General features: G+C 47.3%; 3 protein-coding genes across 3 annotated transcripts; 2 read left to right on the forward strand and 1 right to left on the reverse strand.

The window, feature by feature from the left end:
* Window positions 1-2,693: 2,693 nt before the first annotated feature.
* Window positions 2,694-8,300, forward strand: LOC115760999 (putative inorganic phosphate cotransporter). Its single transcript, XM_030702613.1, has 4 exons — window positions 2,694-3,191; window positions 6,118-6,290; window positions 6,360-7,436; window positions 7,500-8,300. Exons 1-4 carry the CDS (start codon window positions 3,146-3,148, stop codon window positions 7,707-7,709), a joined length of 1,506 nt encoding a protein of 501 aa, XP_030558473.1. The 5' UTR covers window positions 2,694-3,145; the 3' UTR covers window positions 7,710-8,300.
* A 205-nt stretch (window positions 8,301-8,505) lies between these two features.
* Window positions 8,506-10,529, forward strand: LOC115761342 (putative inorganic phosphate cotransporter). Its single transcript, XM_030703084.1, has 3 exons — window positions 8,506-8,719; window positions 8,811-10,054; window positions 10,128-10,529. The coding sequence occupies exons 1-3, from the start codon at window positions 8,659-8,661 to the stop codon at window positions 10,314-10,316; spliced, it is 1,494 nt and encodes a 497-aa protein (XP_030558944.1). The 5' UTR covers window positions 8,506-8,658; the 3' UTR covers window positions 10,317-10,529.
* Window positions 10,530-11,520: 991 nt separating this feature from the next.
* On the reverse strand, window positions 11,521-16,372 carry LOC115763683 (mucin-5AC). The gene is made up of 3 exons (XM_030706364.1): window positions 13,010-16,372; window positions 12,427-12,953; window positions 11,521-12,367 (listed from the first exon to the last, which is right to left on the reverse strand). Exons 1-3 carry the CDS (start codon window positions 16,370-16,372, stop codon window positions 11,521-11,523), a joined length of 4,737 nt encoding a protein of 1,578 aa, XP_030562224.1.
* Between the last annotated feature and the right edge of the window lie 4,042 nt (window positions 16,373-20,414).

The following is a 20,414-nucleotide window of genomic DNA, read 5'->3' on the forward strand; positions in this document are numbered from 1 at the left end:
TTAAATGAAGAAATTATTTATACCTTGAGTTTCCTTATGGTCCTTATCAACATCGTTTTACCATATAGTTTAGGTGTATAAACTATAATCGGCTAAAAAGTAAGCTTCTGTATAAAACACTTTTGTTTATGAATATAGCTTGAAATATGGTAGTTTCCTTACATGTCAGCTATATCTTATGAATACCGGGCCACTATATCATATGGGTAGAATTAAGGGAGATATCTTGACCAAAGTCGGGGATTAAGAAGTTGTCTCAATCCTTATCAAATAAAATACTGTACTAAAGTATAAGAACATTTTTTAGTTACATATCTACAAAGGGTATTGCATCTTCGGCGTGCCGAAGATAAATGATTCTATTCTTCTTCTTTTCAGCTCTTGTTTGGCTAGGCTGTTAGCTTTGTTACACGCGGCGTATGCGCAATTTATCCCAAGTGTGTTGGCTGCCGTTTGTATCATTATCGCACTTCAATTGGCGACGTATGCAAAAAATTCCACTAGCCGGGGGTATCAGTAGCTGTATCTGTATCTGTATCTAGGCACTTTGTATCTATTCTTAAACAGTGCAAATTTCCATATTAAAGTCGGGCTAACAAGCAGCATTTTAATTGCAGCGACGACGGGTGTGGCCCAGTGCAAATTTGTGCAACGCCAAGACCTGCAGTTGCTGCTGCTGCCCGAAGGAAGGCCCTGCCTTCCAGGCGTGCGTCCCACATCCGCTCGCCTGACGTCAAGCCCGCCGCTGACGAGCGACGCGCTGTTTGCCATTTGTCAAATGTCGTGCTTTGATAAGCGTTTTGTTAGTGCACGGCACGCAGATTCATTAATTCGCTACAGCGATTTGGGCCGGCTTCTGGGGGCTGTGCGGTGGGCATGACGCATCCGAGGAGCAGGCAATGGAACGATAAGATCGACACGATTAGATTGATTGGGCCAGTCGGACCCATTAACAGACGAGCCGACGTCTCTGTCCCTACCACACAAATGACAGATGGAAACACTTGACTCAATTGAACTCAACTGGATGCCACTCGATGCGATCGATGGCGACTATATTTAGCATTGTTTTTTCCCCAAAATCATTCACGGAACGTGTCCCTTTTCGGCCGACAGTTAATTCTTTACATAAGATCTCTGATAAGGGGTTTATGGAGTCGGCGACTGCCTCTGGCCTCCGCCTCTGTATCTATCTGGGCCCAGAGCCTACGGTTTTGGCTATAATGATAACCCAATTAAGAGCCACTAAATCCCGCTGAAAATCCACTCATATTTAAAGGCACATTAACTGATAAGGCCAGCCGCAATCACGGCGAACGTGCCGAAAAAACGTGTCGATTATATTTTTTTTGCTCCAAAAATTCTTATCAGCTGCAAAACTCTGTGCAGAAAAAAAAGAACAAACCTAAAACAAATGCTCGTGTACCGATTAATATTAAAAATGAGCGTGTTCTTTATAGCTGTCTTCGATGGAATCAGAATGAGTTTGCCCGCGATAGCAATTAGTCTAGGGGCAAGCGGAAAGTTGGCTTGTTTTCGTCTATTTTGTTCTTATTCATTTTTTTATTATTCGGTTGCAAATCAAAGTCTCTCTGATAAGCATAAATAATTTGCTGTTCTACAAAATATAATTGATAGTAGCGACTCGAGTTTGGCAGCAATTCCTGTTGACTCCAAGTTCCATATAGGGCTCTATTGATGTCAATTCTGGATTGGAATTGCATTCATCAGGGCCAATGGACCTGCCAATAGCTGAGTTATGGATTGTGCAAGCGATTCCTTCAGGCAATTCGATGGCCATAGTATTCCTGCGATTCTAACATTAGACGACAGCTGCTGTCAAAGCTCGAGTTATGTCATCTACAAGTAGTTTGTTTTTCTAGCAAAGATTGAGAGAGAGAGAGAAATCTTCTAGATGTCATTACTGAGTGTGTGCGTGGCTTATCAGCTACTGCGTCTTGACCTCGACAGCGGCTCAGGCTTATCAGCAGGAGCAAGGCAAAATGAAAGCTTAAGCAAAGTATCTGACGGAACAAAAAGTATCTAACGGATACCAGCTGTAACTGGGTGCAGGAGAGAGAGAGCCAAAATAGGATGTGACTAATTTTGTTATTGCGATTTGTAAGAAGAACAAAAACCCATTACGCAGAAAACCCAAAAGGCTGCCAGAGAGCGAGAGTGAGAGAGACAGGAACAAGGCGCGAGGCAGAGTGAGAGAAAGAGCGAGAGAGAGAACGAGGGAGAGTGCGGGCGAGGCTGAGGTAGTCGAGTGCAAGCCACTTGGGATTGATAGCTGGGTGTTGTCGCTGTGTTAGTGTTGTTTACATATTGGCCGGCAAATTCGAGAGCAGAGAGACCAGGCAACACTCACACACACCAATACACACACACACACGCACACACACAGCAGTCCCGTATGCCTGCCTGCTTGCCTGGCAGCCAGCGTGTTCGGGTTTTACTGATAGCAAAAGCAACAACCAAATGGAAATGGAATTCACGCGATATACATGTGTGTGCTCACAACAACAACAACAGCAACAAAGTGACAGATACTTCGACTGCGACTGCGAAGTCAACGTCGACATCGCCAGCGAACTCTCTCGACGTGCAGGCGAGCGGGCAGCCGAGCGAGCGAGTGATCATATTTATAAAAGAATCGCTGCGGCAAGTATTTCAGGCAGTCGCAGTCGCTCGCTAGAACAAACCAAAACCCACAAGATACGCGTAATTCAGTCCGCACGGCCAAAAGTATCTGTATCTCTATCTGTAGCTGTAGCTGTTCTCTATCTGTATCTGTATCAGAGCAGAGCTGAGTATCTGCAGTAACTCGTGTGTTCGCACCTCGCATATCCGTATCCGTGAAATATCTGTGAAACGAAACGTCAAATCGGAATCGTATAATTTAAATCGAGCAACAGCTGAAGCTCCAGACTTTTGTCAACCTCAACGTGTCTCCGCGTCGTGCAAATGTGCTCCACCAGCTAAATGTCGGAACACGTTGTATGAAAATCAAAAAACCACATAAACAAAAAATTTCCACTGCCCGCAACTCCAGCCAGCAGTCTGACAGAGAAGGAGCGAGAGCCAGACAGAGTGCGAGAGAAAGAGAGTTCGAGTGCATCTGAAGTCAGCCCGCGCCGCACACATGACCACCACCTTGAATATGGTGAAAACTGGGAAATACGCCAATGGTATGTACCCAAAATCGGAGCACTATATAGCTCCGCATAGTTCGCATGGCTCTTATCGTGCCTTCGCCAATTGCCTCCACGTGCACGTGTCTGGCGTGTTTATGTAAGACCGACTCGGGTCGAGTGCAATTGTCAATTGTCAGAACTCAACGTGTTGCCGGAAACAGCTGAAACCATACCCTCTCCGCCCCTCTCCCTCTTCCACCATTCCAGTAAAGCAGCGGCTTTTGCATAGCGTGTCCAGCTATAAGCTTTAGTCTCAATTCAATGCCTTATAAGGCAAATGAAGCGAACGTTAATTGTATTTGAAGTTTGCAACAATTTTTATATATTATTTAAAGCTCGTAAATATTTGTTATAATTGTGCTTGTACGTGCTCGCATATACTATGTAAAAATATGCATCTCTCTATGAGTTATTCAGACGACCTCCACTGCGCTTCCAAAAATATTTCTTCCATGCAAAACTCTAGACACACTTCTTTTTCACTGAGCTAATGTCAAGAGAAGCAAAAACAAAGAGTAATCATATGAAAAAGTGTGGAATTTTATACAACTTGGCTGACAAAATAAGTTTTTAGCACGCTCAACAGAAAGTGATAAAAATAAACAAATATAAAAGTATGGGCAGAGGTGCTGGTGGAGGGGGGTTGCAGAGAGGCAGCCAAATCAGACGCAGTATTTATGCTATTTTTTTCTTTCTTTTATTTTATATTATTTTATTTTCGTTTTGTGCCAATGAAACTGAAAATTCGAATCAGGATCGGAAGATATAGTAAAAGTAGAAAGTACTTGGACTATGCTCAAATGACGCTGATGTAAAAGAGCGAGAGAGAGAGAGAGTACAGAGAGAAAGAAAGAAAGAGTGAGTGAGAGAGAGTGAGTGAGAGAGATCGGAAAAAAAGTAAAACAAATATCATAAAATGAATTACAGCTGATATTTAGCCAAGAGCATTACGAGACAAAGGCTAACAGAAGCGCCCATTGTAACCGGCGGGTCTACACGTAGGCCCCGAGTGCTAGCCATGCATATAGGGCCTGCTGGCTTCGATGAGTCGTAACAATTATCTAATCTGATAGACTGACATACTATATATAAATACTAAATATTTAGGTTTGTGTGTTGTGTCTGTGTTTCTGTATATAGCAAAGATTTCTTGTTGTTATTGCTCCAATTTATCGGGCTCGTTATTGCGGTACAGTAATTTAAACGTTATCGGTTATCAGCACATTTGCACTTGGCTAAGGTGAGGTAGGTGGGTGAGTGGAGTGTGGAGGAGGGTGGTTGATTTGTTAATGTCCTTCGTTTGGCAGCCCAATTATCGCATATGACCATGACCAGTAACTATATATAGCCCATATGGGAGAGTTCTAGGGTATCAGATTGGCAATCAATCAAAAATCAACTTTCATAGCAGCACATAAATGTTTATTGATGAAATTGCCCTGGAAATTTGTTGCGATTCCATTTATGGAACAGCACAAATTTAATTGCTTGTATTTCTATAGTCCCCCTCTCCCTCTTTTATTAAACAAAAGTGTATAAATGAACATTTCGAGTGCGACAAAAAAGGCACATCACAAATGGGCTGCGGCTGCGCACCCAAAGTGGGTCTAAAAGCAAAAACCAGAAGAAGCAGCAAAATGATTGCGCAAAAAAAACGTTTCGAAAAACGTGTCAGATAAAAAAGAGTTCCACCGCAACGTGAATCAGCTCCATTAACAGAGAGACACTGTGGAAGAGCGAGAGAGAAGGCGAGATCAGGTGTGCGAGCGAGAGAAAGAGAGTGAGAGTGGGAGCGTGGCTGACTCTGCAAATTGCCAAAGTCTCAAAGTTCAAGCAACGTGTCGAGTCATCGCATGTTCGCCCCCCAACCGATGTTAATTATTGAGTGAAATTAATAACGAATATTTATTAATAACGAAAATCAAGCCAAACGCCTTCCACTGGCATTGGCTGGGCTGAGCTGAGAAAACGCTTCGGCCGATAGACCCGCAGTTCAATAGACCCGCTCGGGCCGTGCCTTGTAAGGCCGCGCCGCAAGGTTGCAAATTGGCTGGTTGTGCAACAATTATTGCCAACGGCTGCAGTCAGAACTAAGTCTGGGTCCATTTAAGGCGGCGTCCGCGTCTAAAAATAAAGCCCCGATCGAGCTCGGGCCAGCACTCAAAGAATTCCCCGTGTCGCACCAGCCAACAGCTGTGCCCGCCCAGCCCGCGTCTGCGCAAGAACAGATCTGCCGTCACGTGCGGCTGAGCGAGCGAGCGACACGCTTCCAGGTAGCTCGTGCGGGGCATGTGGGCAGGGCTCTGCCTCTGGCTCTGGCTCTGGCTGTGGCATGTCGCGTGTGCTGCTGTTAGCTGTTAGCTGGTTTTCGCTCTGGGTACAGCACCGTTTGCTGATGTTGCACTTCATTGAGGCGCAGGTCTCGCGAGTAATTCACATTCACGAGTGGGCGTTGCGAGTGCGTATACCTGTGCGTCTGAGTGTGCGTGTGTATGGTTGTGTGTGCGGCCACAACAAGATTTTGACACAGTGTTTTATAAATAAACGCGCCCCACATACAAGCAAGAGAGAGCGAGAGATCGAGAGAGAAAGAGAGTGAGCAACATGGATAGCGAGAGAGAGCGCCTTGCTTTTGGCATTGATAAGAGCGCTGCACACGTTTCTCCCGGCCAAAGCCTAACCATATATGCGCTCTATGATATGCATAACTCACCCCATTGATAGCCGGCATCTTTTAAATATTTCTAGTAAATTTTATTATTATTGAAAAATAAACATAAGTTAGAACTAGGCTACGGTTCAAACCCTAGGCAAAATAAAGTTAAAGAGTTGATAATAATCTCAAGCCTGGAATTAAATTAAAAGACCTTAATCTTAATCAATTGACCTGGAATTTCAACTTTTGTGCCTGTTGTTGCAGATAAAATCATTGGCGTGCGGCATGTGCAGTGCATCCTGTGCTTCTTCTGCCTCTCCCTGGCCTATGCGTGGCGCGTCAATCTGAGCGTGGCGCTGGTGGCCATGACCGAGCCGCCAAACATAACGGAGGCTAACATCACGGACGACAGCCACGAGGAGACACTGGATATGGATGTAAGTGCCACAAAATGTTGTAAGCAGCCGAAAGAATCGCCTAACGCCGATCACTGTCTCCCTCTGCAGTATTACCCCTTCACGGAATCGGAGAAATCGTACATGCTGAGCAGCTTCTTCTGGGGCTATATCGTCACCCAGGTGCCCGGCGGTTACATCGCCCAGCGCTATGGCGCCAAGATGCTGCTGATGGTGGGCCTGGTGGCCTGCGCGATCCTCACGTTGTTGACGCCGCTCTCACTCAAGCTGGGCGGCTGGCAGGCGCTGTGCGTGGTGCGGGTGCTGGAGGGCCTCACACAGGGCGCAGTGCATCCGGCGACGCATTCGCTGCTGTCCAAGTGGGCGCCGGCCAATGAGCGCGGTATGCTGGCCACCATTTGCTACTCGGGCGCACAGTTCGGCACCATCATGATGCTGGCCACCAGCGGCTTCATTGCGGACTCCTTTGCTGGCTGGCCGGGCATCTTCTATTGCGGCGGCATCTGCGGCTTTGTGTGGGTGCTCTTCTGGTGGATATTCGCGGCGAGCACGCCGGAGGAACATGGTCGCATAACACGCGAGGAGCTCAAGTATATTGAAGAGTCGCGCTCGGTGGGCAAAATGCAGGATGCCCGCAAAATGGCGCCCACGCCCTGGGGCAGCATCTTCACATCGATGCCGTTCCTGTCGCTGCTTGTTGTCCACTGCACGCACATGTGGGGATTTTGGACGCTGCTGACGCAGATTCCCAGCTACATGAAGAACATCTACGGCATTGACATCAAGTCCAGCTCGCTGCTCTCCTCGCTGCCCTACACGGTCATGATGATACTCAGCTTCTTCTTCGTCTGGCTGTCAAAGGTGCTGCAGAACCAGAAGTCCATATCGCTCTCCTTCAATCGCAAGTTCTTCAACTCGGTGGGCCACTGGATACCCATGCTCTCCCTGATTGGTCTCGGCTATGTGCCGCGCGAGAGTGCCACCTTGGCCGTTGTGCTGCTTACCCTCACGGTGGGCATAAGCGCGGCCACCTACCTGGGCTTCCAGGTCAATCACATTGATCTATCGCCCAACTATGCGGGCACCTTGATGGGCATCACGAATGCGGCGGCCAATGTCATGAGCGGCTTGGCACCACTAGCTGTGGGTCAGATCGTCAAGCATCCGGTGAGTAAATTGTTTCAAGGATAAGCCCAACTTTTGTCTAATTGATTGCATTTTCCATTCCAGGAAAATGTGAGCGAATGGCGCACGGTGTTCTTTGTGGCCGCCTTTTTCTACTTCGTTGGCAACCTGCTGTTCGTGGTCTTCGGACGCACTGATATACAGTGGTGGGATTCTCCCGAGCCTGTGGACGAGGAGAGCGTGGAGGCGGGCGTGCCACTGGCAGCGGCGGCCAAGGACCAGCAGTCGGGACAAATCGCAAATGACAAACCCTAAGACCACCAGCCTGACTAAGGACTTTCTCATGCTTTACAACTGAACTAAACGACAATTCGTTTATATATGAGGATGTATGAAGAGCATGATATTGTCATAGTTGTTGTTTTCTTAAACTAAGTGCTTAATATAAGACAATAGCTATAATTAGGGGTTAAAGGACAAGTGCTTAAAATTGCCATAACGACGATCGCGTGCTTCCATTAGCGATATTAATAACAACATATGATAATTGTTTAGTTTGTAGGCAGCATAAATTATTATTTCCAGTATTTTTCCATAATGTACATAAAATATACTATTTAAAAAAAAAAAAATATAACAAAAAAAAAAGCTAGTTGACAATGTAAATAGCAAAATATAAATTGCTAGCCTAAGTAACTATATAAACGCTGCTCTATTAATTGTTATGTTTTAAAGTGAAACTATATACCTTAGCTAACTTATGGCCGTAGTTAATTAGTTAAATTAGTAATAAACAAACAACCAACTTGTGATGTACGTAAAAGAAATGAACTAAAAAAGGCAGAAAAGAAGACATGCTTAGAAAACAAACATATACATATAATGGCCAGCCATTGTGTACAAATCAAAGTAAAACAAAACGTTTGTCTATTTATTTCGAGTACCTTTTGAAAATGGCGCCAAACAATAGCCGCAACTATCGGTTAGCAAACACAGCTGGACTCTCGCCGCAGCTGTGTTTGATGCCCGATAGTTGTTAGTGCCGATAGTCGCACTCACACGCACACAGCTGCCGCAACAGCTGAGCTGTGTTTGCTGACCACAACAGAAGCAGAACGAAAACAAAACGCAACGTAAGCAGCACAGCAGCAGCAACGTTGGCGTCAAAGATTAATTTTTGTTAGTGCAACGTTTACTTGTTACTGCGCAAAATGTTTAGACACGCTAGCGACGCCATTGCGCACACATCAAAGTAACTCCAGACATGGTACTCGGCTGCTTTGACTGCTGCAGCCGCACGGGCTACGACACCATCGGGAATACAGGTGAGCGCAGCGCACCTTTGTTCGTTGCAGTTCCGGATTTGCACTGATTCATTTGAACGAACTTTTGTTTTGGTTTTTATTTTTTTGCCAGGTCCCCGTTTCGGTGTGCGTCATCTGCAATGCATTTTGGTATTCTTCGGACTGGCGGTGGCATATGCCATGCGCGTGAATCTGTCCGTGGCGATTGTGGCCATGACGGATAATAATCATACAAATCCGGATTTTCCGGAGTTCGCGTGGGACGAGAGCATCAAATCGTATTTGCTGAGCAGCTTCTTCTGGGGCTATGTGGTCACCCAAGTGCCGGGCGGCTATTTGTCCGCAATATTCGGTGCAAAGTATATGCTCTTCTTCGGAGTGCTCATCTGCTCCTGTTTGGCGCTGTTGACGCCATTCTGTGCGCTAACCGGCGGCTGGAAAATGGTCGTTGTGCTGCGCGCTGTCCAGGGACTCTGCCAGGGCGTCATCTTTCCCTCCACCCACACGTTCCTCTCAAAGTGGGCGCCCGCTGAGGAGCGCGGGCGTCTCGTGGGCTACTGCTACTCGGGCTCACAGTTTGGTACTGTGGTTATGCTCTCTGTCAGCGGATACATTGCATCCTCGTCGCTGGGCTGGCCGAGCATATTTTATATTTCCGGCTGTGCGGGCATTCTGTGGGCCTTAATCTGGTTTTACTTCTGCGCCAGCACGCCCGCCCAGCATCCGACGATTACGCCCAATGAGAAGCGCTACATTGAGACCTCGGGCCAGCTGCGTCGCGCCTCGGATGCGGGTCGCGAAGAGTTTACGCCACATCAGAATCTGCGCACGCCCTGGCTGCGCATCTTTACATCGCCACCATTCCTGTCTCTGCTGCTGGCGCATTGTGCCAACAACTGGGGCTTCTGGACACTGCTCACCCAGATACCGACGTTCATGAAGAACGTGCTGAACATGGACATCAAGCACAATGGGCCGCTGTCGGCGCTGCCCTACTTCGCCATGATCATACTGACCTGCGGCTTCATCTGGCTGTCGGATGCGCTGAAGCGGAATGGGACTAGCATGTCGCTTAATTTCTCGCGCAAATTCTTTAATTCGCTTGGCCTCTGGCTGCCCATGCTGGCGCTGCTGGGCCTGGGCTTTATCACACAGGGCGATGCGAATGCCAAACTGGCTATTGGCTTGCTCACCTTAGCTGTGGCTACCAATGCGGCCAGCTATTTGGGCTTCCATGTGAACCACATCGATTTGTCGCCCAATTTCGCTGGCACTCTGATGGGCATCACCAACTGTGCCGCAAACGTGATGAGTATTCTGGCGCCGCTCATTGTGGGACTCATTGTTAAGGATGAGGTGAGTTGGTCACAGATTGGCCACAGATTGGCCACAGATTGTAGATTACTTATGTAACCTCCTTTCCTTTTAGACGGACCCCACGCAATGGCGCATTGTCTTCTACTTGACCGCCGTCGTCTACTTCGTAGGCAACCTGGTGTTTATTGTGTTTGGACGTGTTACTGTGCAGCCTTGGGATAGCCCCAGTTCACGGCAGGCACGCCCGTCGCCCACCCACGGGCAGGATGAAGCAGAGCGGTCGCCTCTTATTGATTCCTAAATAATTCGAATTTATACTTTTCAGGGTGAGTCTGAGCTTGAAACTGATGTACCTAAATTATAGGGTATTTAGATGGAATTGATTGTCGCTATTTTATGCTAATATATATAGAACTATTACTACGTCTAGTTATACATGTCACATTATATACACTACTATATTTAATAAATATAAATCGCTTTTTGTGTGCTTATCGAAATAGCGAAAATTTGTAATGCTACCAATTCTTATCGTAGATATGTATGTGTATGTTCTTCCTGAAGTAACTTGTATTATCTTAAAAAAATATTATGGTTTCTCTTTTTTTCAGTTCATATTTCTTCCCCAATTTATTTAAAACATAAGTTTCTGTTATATCTCAGTTTTGTGCTCCTTCCTTAAAAACGTCATAGAACACATATATAGACCATTTCAGTTTTTATGGACACATATGTTCTTATATTTCATTAATGTTCCCCTTCCATAACCACTTATCTGCCCGGGGTTTGGTTTCGACCTTCTACTGAACATAGCGAGGTGTAATTTGAACGTCTTTATAATCCGACAGACACATAAGTACTATTATATCATTTCCGTTGCCAATAAATAGCATATCCGTCAGAGGTTTAGTTTACTTTACCCTCTAGAGAACCTTTTTTCAACTTTTATAATAAACGTGCCCAGTTTCCAGACTGTAAACCATAAATAACTCGTGCAGGCAATTCATATTATTATGTTAGAAGTTTTGGTTTCTGTGGAAGATTATTTTGCGGCTGCTGACTGTTGCCCCTTCTCAATTATAGCAAAATACTATTTTATATATACTGGCTGGGGTTTTTTTTTAACGATTTCGATTCTTTATTTGTTAGTTCTCATTATTATATTGTACAAAACTTATGCTGCCTATCTGGTATTATGTATTAAGTACTCGTATTTTAATCAACTAACTATTTTAACTATGATATTTACTACGTTTTTCGAACAATTCGAATATATAGATAGAATACGATAAGCATATATATATGCAAATATATATAACTCTCTATGCGCTTAATCCCTAAAACATATTCGTAGTTTAAAGCTAATTACAAGCGGATACGGCGGGCGTTTATGCGTTGCGGTCGGAAAACTTATTTTCCGGATCGGTGCTCTGAACAGCCTCCCTCCACGCTCGTATCGCTTGTCCTTATGTATTTACATGGGGAGTGCCCTAATGTGGCGGCGCTCAGTGCAGCTTGTGATTGGCGGGCAGATCCTCGGAGCGTATGCAACGGCCGCGATAGCAGATCTCTGTCTCGGAGGTAACTTTGGTTGAGGTGGAAGTCGCATAGACCACGTGCTCCATCAGGTCCTTGTGAAAGTTATCCTCCTTGCCGTTGGCAGGCGTCGCCACCGTTGTGGTGTCCAGCACTTCGGCCGGCGCCTCCGTGGCCGCTAGCGTGCTGCTCTCGGCGGACGTGGCTGGCTTGGTGCGTTTGATGCTCGTGTATGCCTGGCGACGTTTGCCAACGGCTGCCAGCGCAGCGGTCACTGCTTGATCCTCGCTCTCATCGATGGCGAAGAGATCGTGCAGCTGCTGTCGCACCTCGGAGAAGATGCTCGGCTGCGTCTCCAGGTCATCCACATCCGCAGCCGTGTCCATGCGGCGCGTGGCGCTCTCCTCGCTCATGGCCAGCGTTGTGGCTATTGTTGTTGCATCGGGCGTCTTGGCGGTGGTCACCTCGTACTCCTCCGGCGTTGTGATGGCTGTCGCTGTGGTGGTGGCCACTTCAGGGGTGGTGGTTGTTGGAGCCTCGGTAGCTGGTGTCATTGGTGTGGTGTTCTTCAGCTCCGGCTCCTCTTTTTTCTCACTGCCGGCATACAGCGAATTGTAGAGCTGTGGTCCCAGGTTCTGGGACTCGGCTGTTTCGAAATTCTCCCCATTATCTGAACCGCCTGAGACGCGCGACTTTTTCCACTTGCCACGCCTATTGAGGCGTCCAATGGTGCTGCTTGTGGGTGTCTCGGTGGCCAGCTCCTCGGGTGCCTTGCCCATTACCTCCTCCAGCAGTTCCGCAAAGGATTTCTCGGGTCTACAAATAAGAAAATTGGTTTCAATATTTTCAATTTCTGGCTTAGCTCGGGAACTCACTTTAGGTTCGGCGCCTTCAGCGCGGGCGTCGTAAGCTGCGCAGCTCCCGATCCACTAAGATTAGCAGCTACGTTGAATTCGTAGGTTTCCGGTTGACCTGTGGGTCCTGCCGTCACAATCTCCGGCTCATTCTCGAAATTGTGTGCTTCGTTCTTGGAGCTATATTTGGGATTGAGAGGCTTGAAGCTGTTGCTGTTGGTATTGCTGTTGCCCGTTTCCGAGGCTGGCGACCACTGGGACTCCTGGCCCTCAAGCTGGAAGGGCTGCTTGTAACGACGACGTGGCGTCTGTGGAGCCTGATGTTGTGCGACGGTTAATAGTTTCCCATGTATTCCTAGGAGCAAGTGGGTACTCACCTCTCTCTCAGACTGTTCCTGATTGTAACGGCTCAGCTTGCGCAGATTCTGCCTCTGGGTAACTTGCTCCACTTCCTCCTCCGGGGTAGCGGTAGAGGAGGCCGGATGAGCTGGACGGCGCTGGCGTTGACGCACCTTGACTACGCGACGTGGCGGCAGGCGAGAGCGAATCTGTCAGAAGAAGCAAGTTAAATTTTATTCTTTTTGAGGAGGATTCAAGAACTTACAGATGGGCGCTCCTCCGAAGGAGTGGTGGTGGTCACAGACGGCTCAGTTGTTGTGGTGGTGCGTACCCTTGGATAATTGCGGCGTATGAAGGGTGAGCGGCGTGTGGTTGTTGTCACAGGCGCCTCAGTGGTGGTGGTGGTTGTTGTAGTGGTGGAGGGTGTGGTCGTGGCCAGTGTGGTATAGATGGGGCTCACTTCGTTGCGCACGATGGCTTCCGTGGGATTCAGATCCTCCTGATTGGGGAAATAGCCGGGTCCATAGTTATCCTTGGAGAACTCGTTGTAGTGCTGGGCTATTTGCATAGGCTCCAGCAGGCTGGGCACATAGACGCCCTGATCTCCTTGATCAATGCTATTGCTGGGCGTGACCGTGTACACCTGCTGCGTCTCGGAGGCGGGTCCCTCGGTGTTGCCCACATCATAGGAGCTGGGTATGGCCGTGGGACTGGTGGGACGACGAGACGGCGCCTTGAACACTGGATAGTTTTGCTTCAGCACATCGCGCTGATAGTCCAAATCCTGATCCTCACTTGGCTTGCCATTCTTGGAGCCCTTGTAGTGTTTCTTCTTGGTCTTCAGCGTCTGACGCTCCTCTGTGGTGGGTTGGTAGCGTATGCGATTGGGATTGCGCAGCAGAGGATTGCGCGAACTGGCCGGACGACGTGTTGTGCTGTGCACCTCCTCGCCATTGTCTGTGCTGCCTGTGGCGGCTGCTGAGGTGCCTCGGCTGCCATAGGGGCGTCTGATACGGTGCGTGGGCTGCTTGGCACTGTTCTCGGACTCGGAATAGGACACCGAGGAGGTGGTCACCACCTTGGAGATGGCAGGCTTGCGAGTGCGCAGCAGCGGACGACGTGTGGGACGCGTTTCCGGCTCCGGCTCGCTAAGCGGTGTTGTGGTCGCGGCCACCTTGTCCTTCTCCTGCAGATTGTTGACCAGACCAGGAATATCCGGCGTCAGCGCTGGCAGCTCGGATGGCACGTGGTAGGGATTCGGCTCGTACTCCACATTGCCGCTGTCGATGACCTCGTTCTGATTGTAGCTGGGACGATGGTTGAGCGGCGGCTGGCCCTGTGGATCCACATTGTAGCCCACATCGGAGGTGGTCACAGGCACTGCACCTGGAGTGTAGATGGTCACCCGTTGTTTGGTCTTCTGCGTCGTTGAGGGTTGTGGTACGTCGTAGTCCTGGGTAGAGGGCGTGTACTGCACCTGCTCGAAGGGTGGATTGGTGGTTTGTGGGCGTTGACGGAAGGCATCCTGTTGGCGGAAGTACTGCTTCATGCGCAACTCCTCCTCCGCTGTGGTTGCGGTGGGCGGACGTGTCGTGAGGCGTGGCAGCTGCTCCTGCACCGGCTGCAGCTGTGGTGCCGTGTCGAATTGAGGATAAAGTTGACCATTCGAGCTAGGGAACTCGACTTGCGGCCTGGAGCCGTAGGTGAACAGCGTCTGTGGTGGGGCCGTGGTTGAAGTAGTCGATGTGGTTGACGTGGTCGTGGAAGTGGAGCTGGTAGTTGAAGTACTGGGCTTGCTGCTGAGCGTGTTGAAGAAATCCTCGCCGCCGATTTGATTTAGTGTGTCGAAGGGATTTGGCGTCTTGGCAGGCGCACGATAAACGGGCTGCTCCACGGGCACATGCTGTGGACGCTTCTTCTTGTGCCGCTCCTGCTTGGCGGGCTGCTTGGGCGAGCTGACCTCCTGTATGCCATCCTGCACGTAGTAGTAGCTGAACTTGTTGCCGCGCGTGGGTACCGGACTAGCGGCGGCTCTCTGCGGCTGGGTGGAAGTCTCGAAGGGATTGCGCGTGCTGCTGGTGGTGGTATGCGGACGCTGCGTACGTACGTGCTGCGGGTGGACGAGCTCCTGTATGGCGGCGCTGTCCTTGGCGCGATTGATCACAATTGAACCCACATGTGGCTCGGGCAGCAGTATTTTATTGAAGCCGTTGGGCGTGCGGTAGCTGAGCGGTGCCACGAAGAAGGAGACATCCTGCAGGTCGCGGGAGTGCGCCAGCTGCGACAGATACGGCAGATCGAACTTGACATAGCCGTCGGGTATGGGCATGCCGGCAGGTCCAACAAAGATATCCGGCGTCTGTTTTGTGGGCGCATCGATGACCGAAATGGCGCGGGCATTCCGCAGGGCGGCTACCACATCCGACTGTGTGGGCCGTGCGTTGGTGCGCAACAGGAACATGGCCAGCGGGGGCTGATGTGCTTTCGGCTTGGGCTTAGCCGTGGTGAATTGAGGCTGAGACTGCGCCTGTACTTGTGGCTGTGCTTGTGGCTGTGCAAAGCTCTGGAAGATGTGCTGCGGCTGTGAGGTGGTGCTGCTAGGTCGTGCGGTTGTGCCGGAACTAAAGAAGTCGCTGCCCACGCTCGGATCTTGGGTGTAGAACTGATTGATCTGATAGGGATTGACGGCGGGCAGTCCAGCATTTACATTGAACTTGTTCACCTCAAAGCTGCTGCTCGAACCGATACCCGAGGAGCTCTGAGGCTGGCGTTGCTGATTGTAGAGTGTTTCATAGGGCACATAGAGTAGCTGCACCTCCTGCTGCTGATTGTTAGAGGAGGGTGCAGACGAAGGAGCAGCTGGTTTGTTCAAACCAAAGACCGATTCTGGCTCTGGATCCACGGGAAACACTTGCGGGGTGACGCTCTGCAGAGAAGCCTGCGTGGGCAAGGGCTTGCCATGGGACTTAATGGGGAAATTATCCTGTATATAGTTCTGCTGATGCAGGGGCTTGCTCAGCGCCTGGGCGAGCGGTTTCTGTGGCAGTGCTTGGAAGTCTGGGAACTGCTGCTGCTGCTGCTGGCCAAAGAGCGCGGGTGGACTGAACAGCGAGGAAGGTGCGGGCAGACCGCCACCGCCGCCAAAGGAATGCTGGATCTGATAGCCCGTCTGCAGAGTGGGCGGCGCATTAGGCTGATTGGCTTCATTGTGGAAGGGCATCTCGAACTTGAAGAACGACTGTGAGGTGGGCTCCTGCCCGGCGCTGCTCTTTAGCGGCGGTGGGCCCTGGTGACGCAAGGGCAGCGCCTGTGGTGCGCCATTGGCAAAACGTTGGAACTGATACGGAAAGTCAAACTGCGAACCAGTTGGCTTGCCTAGATCACCAAAACGCGCACTGGGCGGAAATGATTGCGAGTAGGTGAGCACGCGCCCATTGCCAGAGCGATCCTTGCCGCTGTCATCCAGCGGTTGTGCCAGCGGCACCCAGTCCAACGCGTCTGTATCCCCGGTGCCAACAGATTCCAGCTGTCGCGACCACTTAGCAGAGGACTCCTGCTGCGTCTGTGCATAGGTGGCTGTGGCCAAAAGGCCCAGCCAAACGGCGATGAGTTGCATGCGTCGCTTCATAGCCAAAGTGCCTGAAACAAGGAAAGAATAAAGTGTAAGTGAGTTAGATTGTGATTCGAGCTCTTCCCAAAAAAAACTGACAAAGTTGTGATCTTCAAATTAGGGAAGACCGTGTTAAATCTTGAATAAGAGAACGTTTGGAAGAAAAGCTATTGGGGAAATCATTTAGATTGCTTTTTATACGTGTATTCTTCGACGTAATTGATGAGAAGTATAAAAGCCTTAAATTTTTAAAGGGATAAAATACTATACAATATTGAGAGCTGAGAGTTCTCGGAGAAGAATTCCCACCTCGTGCGTATAACAAAATCCTCATAAAAATGTTTGATAGCCTTGAGATTTCTTGAGACCAGCTTTCATTCATAATACGCCCCATTCAATTATCATATAAAACTGCAGCCAGCTTTTATAGAACTCAGTCACGACACGTGCAGACTTCAAAGCAAGGTCAGTGGGCAACCATTCCATTGATTTGCATTTGAAGGAATGCGAAATCCGTTGCCAGGTCGGTGCAGGTGAAAGGTTGCTCAGGCCACAACGACAGATAATTGCCGGCTACTGGCAGCAAGCAGCCGGTCTTCGACTTGGCCAAAGCAAGTCGGCAGCTCTGAGCCGAGTGCAGCCTAACGGTCCATAACTGCCGCCAAATAATTGCCATAATTGCTGCACTTGCTACCATTTGGTCATTGCGAGAAATTGCATTAGTCTAAACAGTGTCTGCAATTTGTAATGATGATCCATGATCGCTGATCACTGATCACTGATGAGTGATCACTGAACGCACTGAAGCGGTCAAATGATTTCCTTATTGCTGACTTTGCATATTGGCAATATGATAATTTGTCTTGGCTGGGCTGCCTTTAATTGCATCATCATTATCAAGGTGTACACACACACCACATACAGCACACACACACACACACACACACATTCCAAAACGAAAGTCAACTGACCAGTGTTGGTTGATGGTTCAGCATGTGAGCAAGTGATCAGCTAACTGGATAACTGCAGCTCTGATCACTTTCGTTTTCACTTTTCCACTGAATTAAATGCGCACATGTCTTCTCTGTATGTGTGTGCGTGTGTGTGTGTGTGTACTGTTATTGTTACCGTTGCTGAAATGAAAAATGCACATGCTTATAACGGATGCCGCACCGGACCAGACCAGACCAGACCAGACAAGACCTGACCAGACCCGCATTAAATGGGTTAAACGAAAGCAAAAGCTGAAAAAAATACAACAAAATATGCGAAATATCGTAACAACCACAAAAACGGAACTCAAACCCAGAGCAGGAGCCAGATAGATCCATTCGTGGAGGTCTACAGGTGGCACAGTGAAAGAAGAAAGTTCAACTCAAGCAAAGAGCGACAGAGAGAGAGAGAGGGATACAGAGAGAGATAGCAAACAAATCATAGAAATTAGACACACTTGCGGTCACTTTGAATAGCAGGGTATTGCCGGATCGGCGGAGGAAGACGTGAGGTATCTATCTGCTAGCCAAACCCGTTGTCACACTCGACTGACTCCAAGCCCGCCAGAGACATTGGCCTGCACTTGAAATGCTCATCTATATGCACTTATTGTCTGGCTGTAGCTGTATCTGTGTATCTTTGTATCTCTATATCAGTATCTGTATCTGTATCTGTATCTCTCTCAATGAAAGTGAAATGTGACAATGCCCTCGGTCGCGCAACTGTCGTAACTTTTGGCTAGCTGCAATTGAATTTCCCTTTCATTCGGGTAGCACACATCTTGTAATCTTAAAGAAAGTTAACAACAACATATGGGGGCGTCTTTCGACGATCTTGTGGCTTTTAGCCTTGAATTAATTGCAGTTGGTCAGCTTAATGGCGCTGCGGTTGGGCAGCCAACCAGCCGGATGTACGTTGCCTTTTGGCCAAAACCAACAATACGTTGCCTGCCTAACGTATGGCATGCTCCAATAAAAAAATAATTACTAAGCGGCTTACAATCCGTTCCAGTCTTAAGGCCCTGTTCAATTACACCGCAACAACAGCTTTCAATTTGTGCGGATTGGGATCAATTCTGCTGGCATTGACATTGCCTCATCGACTGTCTTGATTGCCTGGGTGTGTGCCCAATTGTCGCCGACACGCCCACACCAAATAACCAACAACAGGGTCGCGCCCATAATATCAAATTGAGTAAATAAAAAAAAAAAAAAACTCACCATAAACAGCGGCAACAACAATGCAAATTCAAGTGTCCAAATGAGCTTCGTTTTGTTTCTTAATGGGATTTTTGAGAAACTGCAAAGAGAAATATGCAAATTATGTTGAAAAGGTGTTGACTTATTACAAAATAATAAGCCAAAAATATGGCACACGATGTACTGACAATTAAATACTCTCAACTAATTGTAAATACATCTGGCCTATTGTGCAATTGTATTTGTTAGACAGCAAATAGGGTAAAGAGCACAACAGCTAAGCTTAAAGTTTTTCATAGATTTTACAATTACCAAATAAAGCAAATCAAGTTATGTTCAAGGCAGCTAGTATAACTCTTGAACACAGAGCGTCTGGGCTGAGAATTTCTGAGAGAGTTTCAAGAGTCGTATTTGGCACATAATATAATATAATGTCATATTTCATACATCACATTATCATACTTCATCTTTTACTACGCTCTGAACTGATTTCTTCGTTTGCATTATTGTATTCTGAATTATTATATAGGAGTTGGACCATTTATATAACTAGTAACTACTGCTGCTATGAAAAAAGAAGATTTTCACAAACTAAACTTAGTCAGCAATTAATTAATTTTCATAAAGACTACACATTTGGTTCTGACTTGAAGCTTGGCATTTATGAAATTTCATTTTCAGACCATTTTCACCTTGTTTATTTCTGTTACATTTAATAACACATTTATTTTATTTTTTAAATTCAATTAAATCCTTATAAATGTCACTTGCTTCATTCTTTTTTCAGGTGCTTTATAAATCTTTAATACCTGAGGCCTTGCTAGAGTATATTTGCATATATATATTTGCATGTTTGCACATAATGATAGACTTGAACGGTTAATGCACAATAAGTAGTTAACTGAGGCCCTCTCCAGCATGCTGTCATGTTGTAATGCAGCAAACAATAAAAATATAAATACAAATACAGAGACAGAGACAGATACAGATACAGATACAGATACAAATACAGAGACATATAAACAAAATACAAAAAACTCAAATGCGAGCTAAGTTTTTAATTGCAATTGGCTGGCAAACTCAACGCCTCGCTGTTTTTGTCTAGCTGTATGCCACGCTTTGTTGGCTTCAACACCAAATGTGACTCGACTTGGGTGTGGGACGGGCGCAGATACTTGTGGCAACGCCTGCAGATACAGATACTTATGGGCACGAAAAAAGATACAAGCCCGAAAAGTGCAGCGCACAACAGCTCTCAAAATTATCAGAGCAAGTCCAACGCATTGCGCCTCGGAGGCTGCACGTTTGGCAATGGACCCAAAATATATGCGTCAGTTGGGGGCAGCAACTGATCCGATCGCTCGAAAATTATGAGTCAACAGTTGCCAATTTCCAATTGCCAAATTGACGGCCGCTAACTAATTGAAATGCAACGCAGCCGATTGCAACACATAAAGCAACAATTTTGTCAAGCAAAAAAGCCCAAAAATAAAGTAGAGCCGAAAATGAAATACCCTTGCATTAAGTATTTATTAGATATAGTCTAAGCTAATCATATACACAAAGAGCTAAAGGTAAGAAGTATTTGATTAAATAAGTTATACACATAATCTAGTCGATATGTTCCATGTCAATAACGAAATGAAACCCTCAAATTCTTCAATAATTATTTATACTATATGAATTTTACCACGAAGTTTTCGCGATTTTTCTACACTTGCAATAAGCAACTATAGTGAAAATTTCATCATCGTAGCTTTAATGGTTTGGACTATGCGTTGATGACCAATCAGCCGCTCGGTATAGAGATTAATATTTTCTTAAATATTAATAATAAATTATTTTTCTATCTAACTATCCCCAGAGTT

Source organism: Drosophila novamexicana, unplaced genomic scaffold (assembly GCF_003285875.2).
Source record: "Drosophila novamexicana strain 15010-1031.04,08,12 unplaced genomic scaffold, DnovRS2.1 tig00000008-arrow-pilon, whole genome shotgun sequence".
Lineage (NCBI taxonomy): Eukaryota > Metazoa > Arthropoda > Insecta > Diptera > Drosophilidae > Drosophila > Drosophila novamexicana.

What these genes read in the sequence shown, in the direction of transcription:
- LOC115760999 (XM_030702613.1), top strand. Translation starts at nt 3,146, where the DNA reads ATGACCACCACCTTGAATATGGTGAAAACTGGGAAATACGCCAATG. An exon ending in AACTGGGAAATACGCCAATG is followed by an intron (nt 3,192 to 6,117) that starts GTATGTACCCAA and finishes CTGTTGTTGCAG; the next exon opens with ATAAAATCATTGGCGTGCGG. An exon ending in AGGAGACACTGGATATGGAT is followed by an intron (nt 6,291 to 6,359) that starts GTAAGTGCCACA and finishes CTCCCTCTGCAG; the next exon opens with TATTACCCCTTCACGGAATC.
- LOC115761342 (XM_030703084.1), top strand. Translation starts at nt 8,659, where the DNA reads ATGGTACTCGGCTGCTTTGACTGCTGCAGCCGCACGGGCTACGACACC. An exon ending in CGACACCATCGGGAATACAG is followed by an intron (nt 8,720 to 8,810) that starts GTGAGCGCAGCG and finishes TTTTTTTGCCAG; the next exon opens with GTCCCCGTTTCGGTGTGCGT. An exon ending in GACTCATTGTTAAGGATGAG is followed by an intron (nt 10,055 to 10,127) that starts GTGAGTTGGTCA and finishes CTTTCCTTTTAG; the next exon opens with ACGGACCCCACGCAATGGCG.
- LOC115763683 (XM_030706364.1), bottom strand. Translation starts at nt 16,372, where the DNA reads ATGAAGCGACGCATGCAACTCATCGCCGTTTGGCTGGGCCTTTTGGCC. An exon ending in CTTCGGAGGAGCGCCCATCT is followed by an intron (nt 12,954 to 13,009) that starts GTAAGTTCTTGA and finishes TTCTTCTGACAG; the next exon opens with ATTCGCTCTCGCCTGCCGCC. An exon ending in CTGAAGGCGCCGAACCTAAA is followed by an intron (nt 12,368 to 12,426) that starts GTGAGTTCCCGA and finishes TCTTATTTGTAG; the next exon opens with ACCCGAGAAATCCTTTGCGG.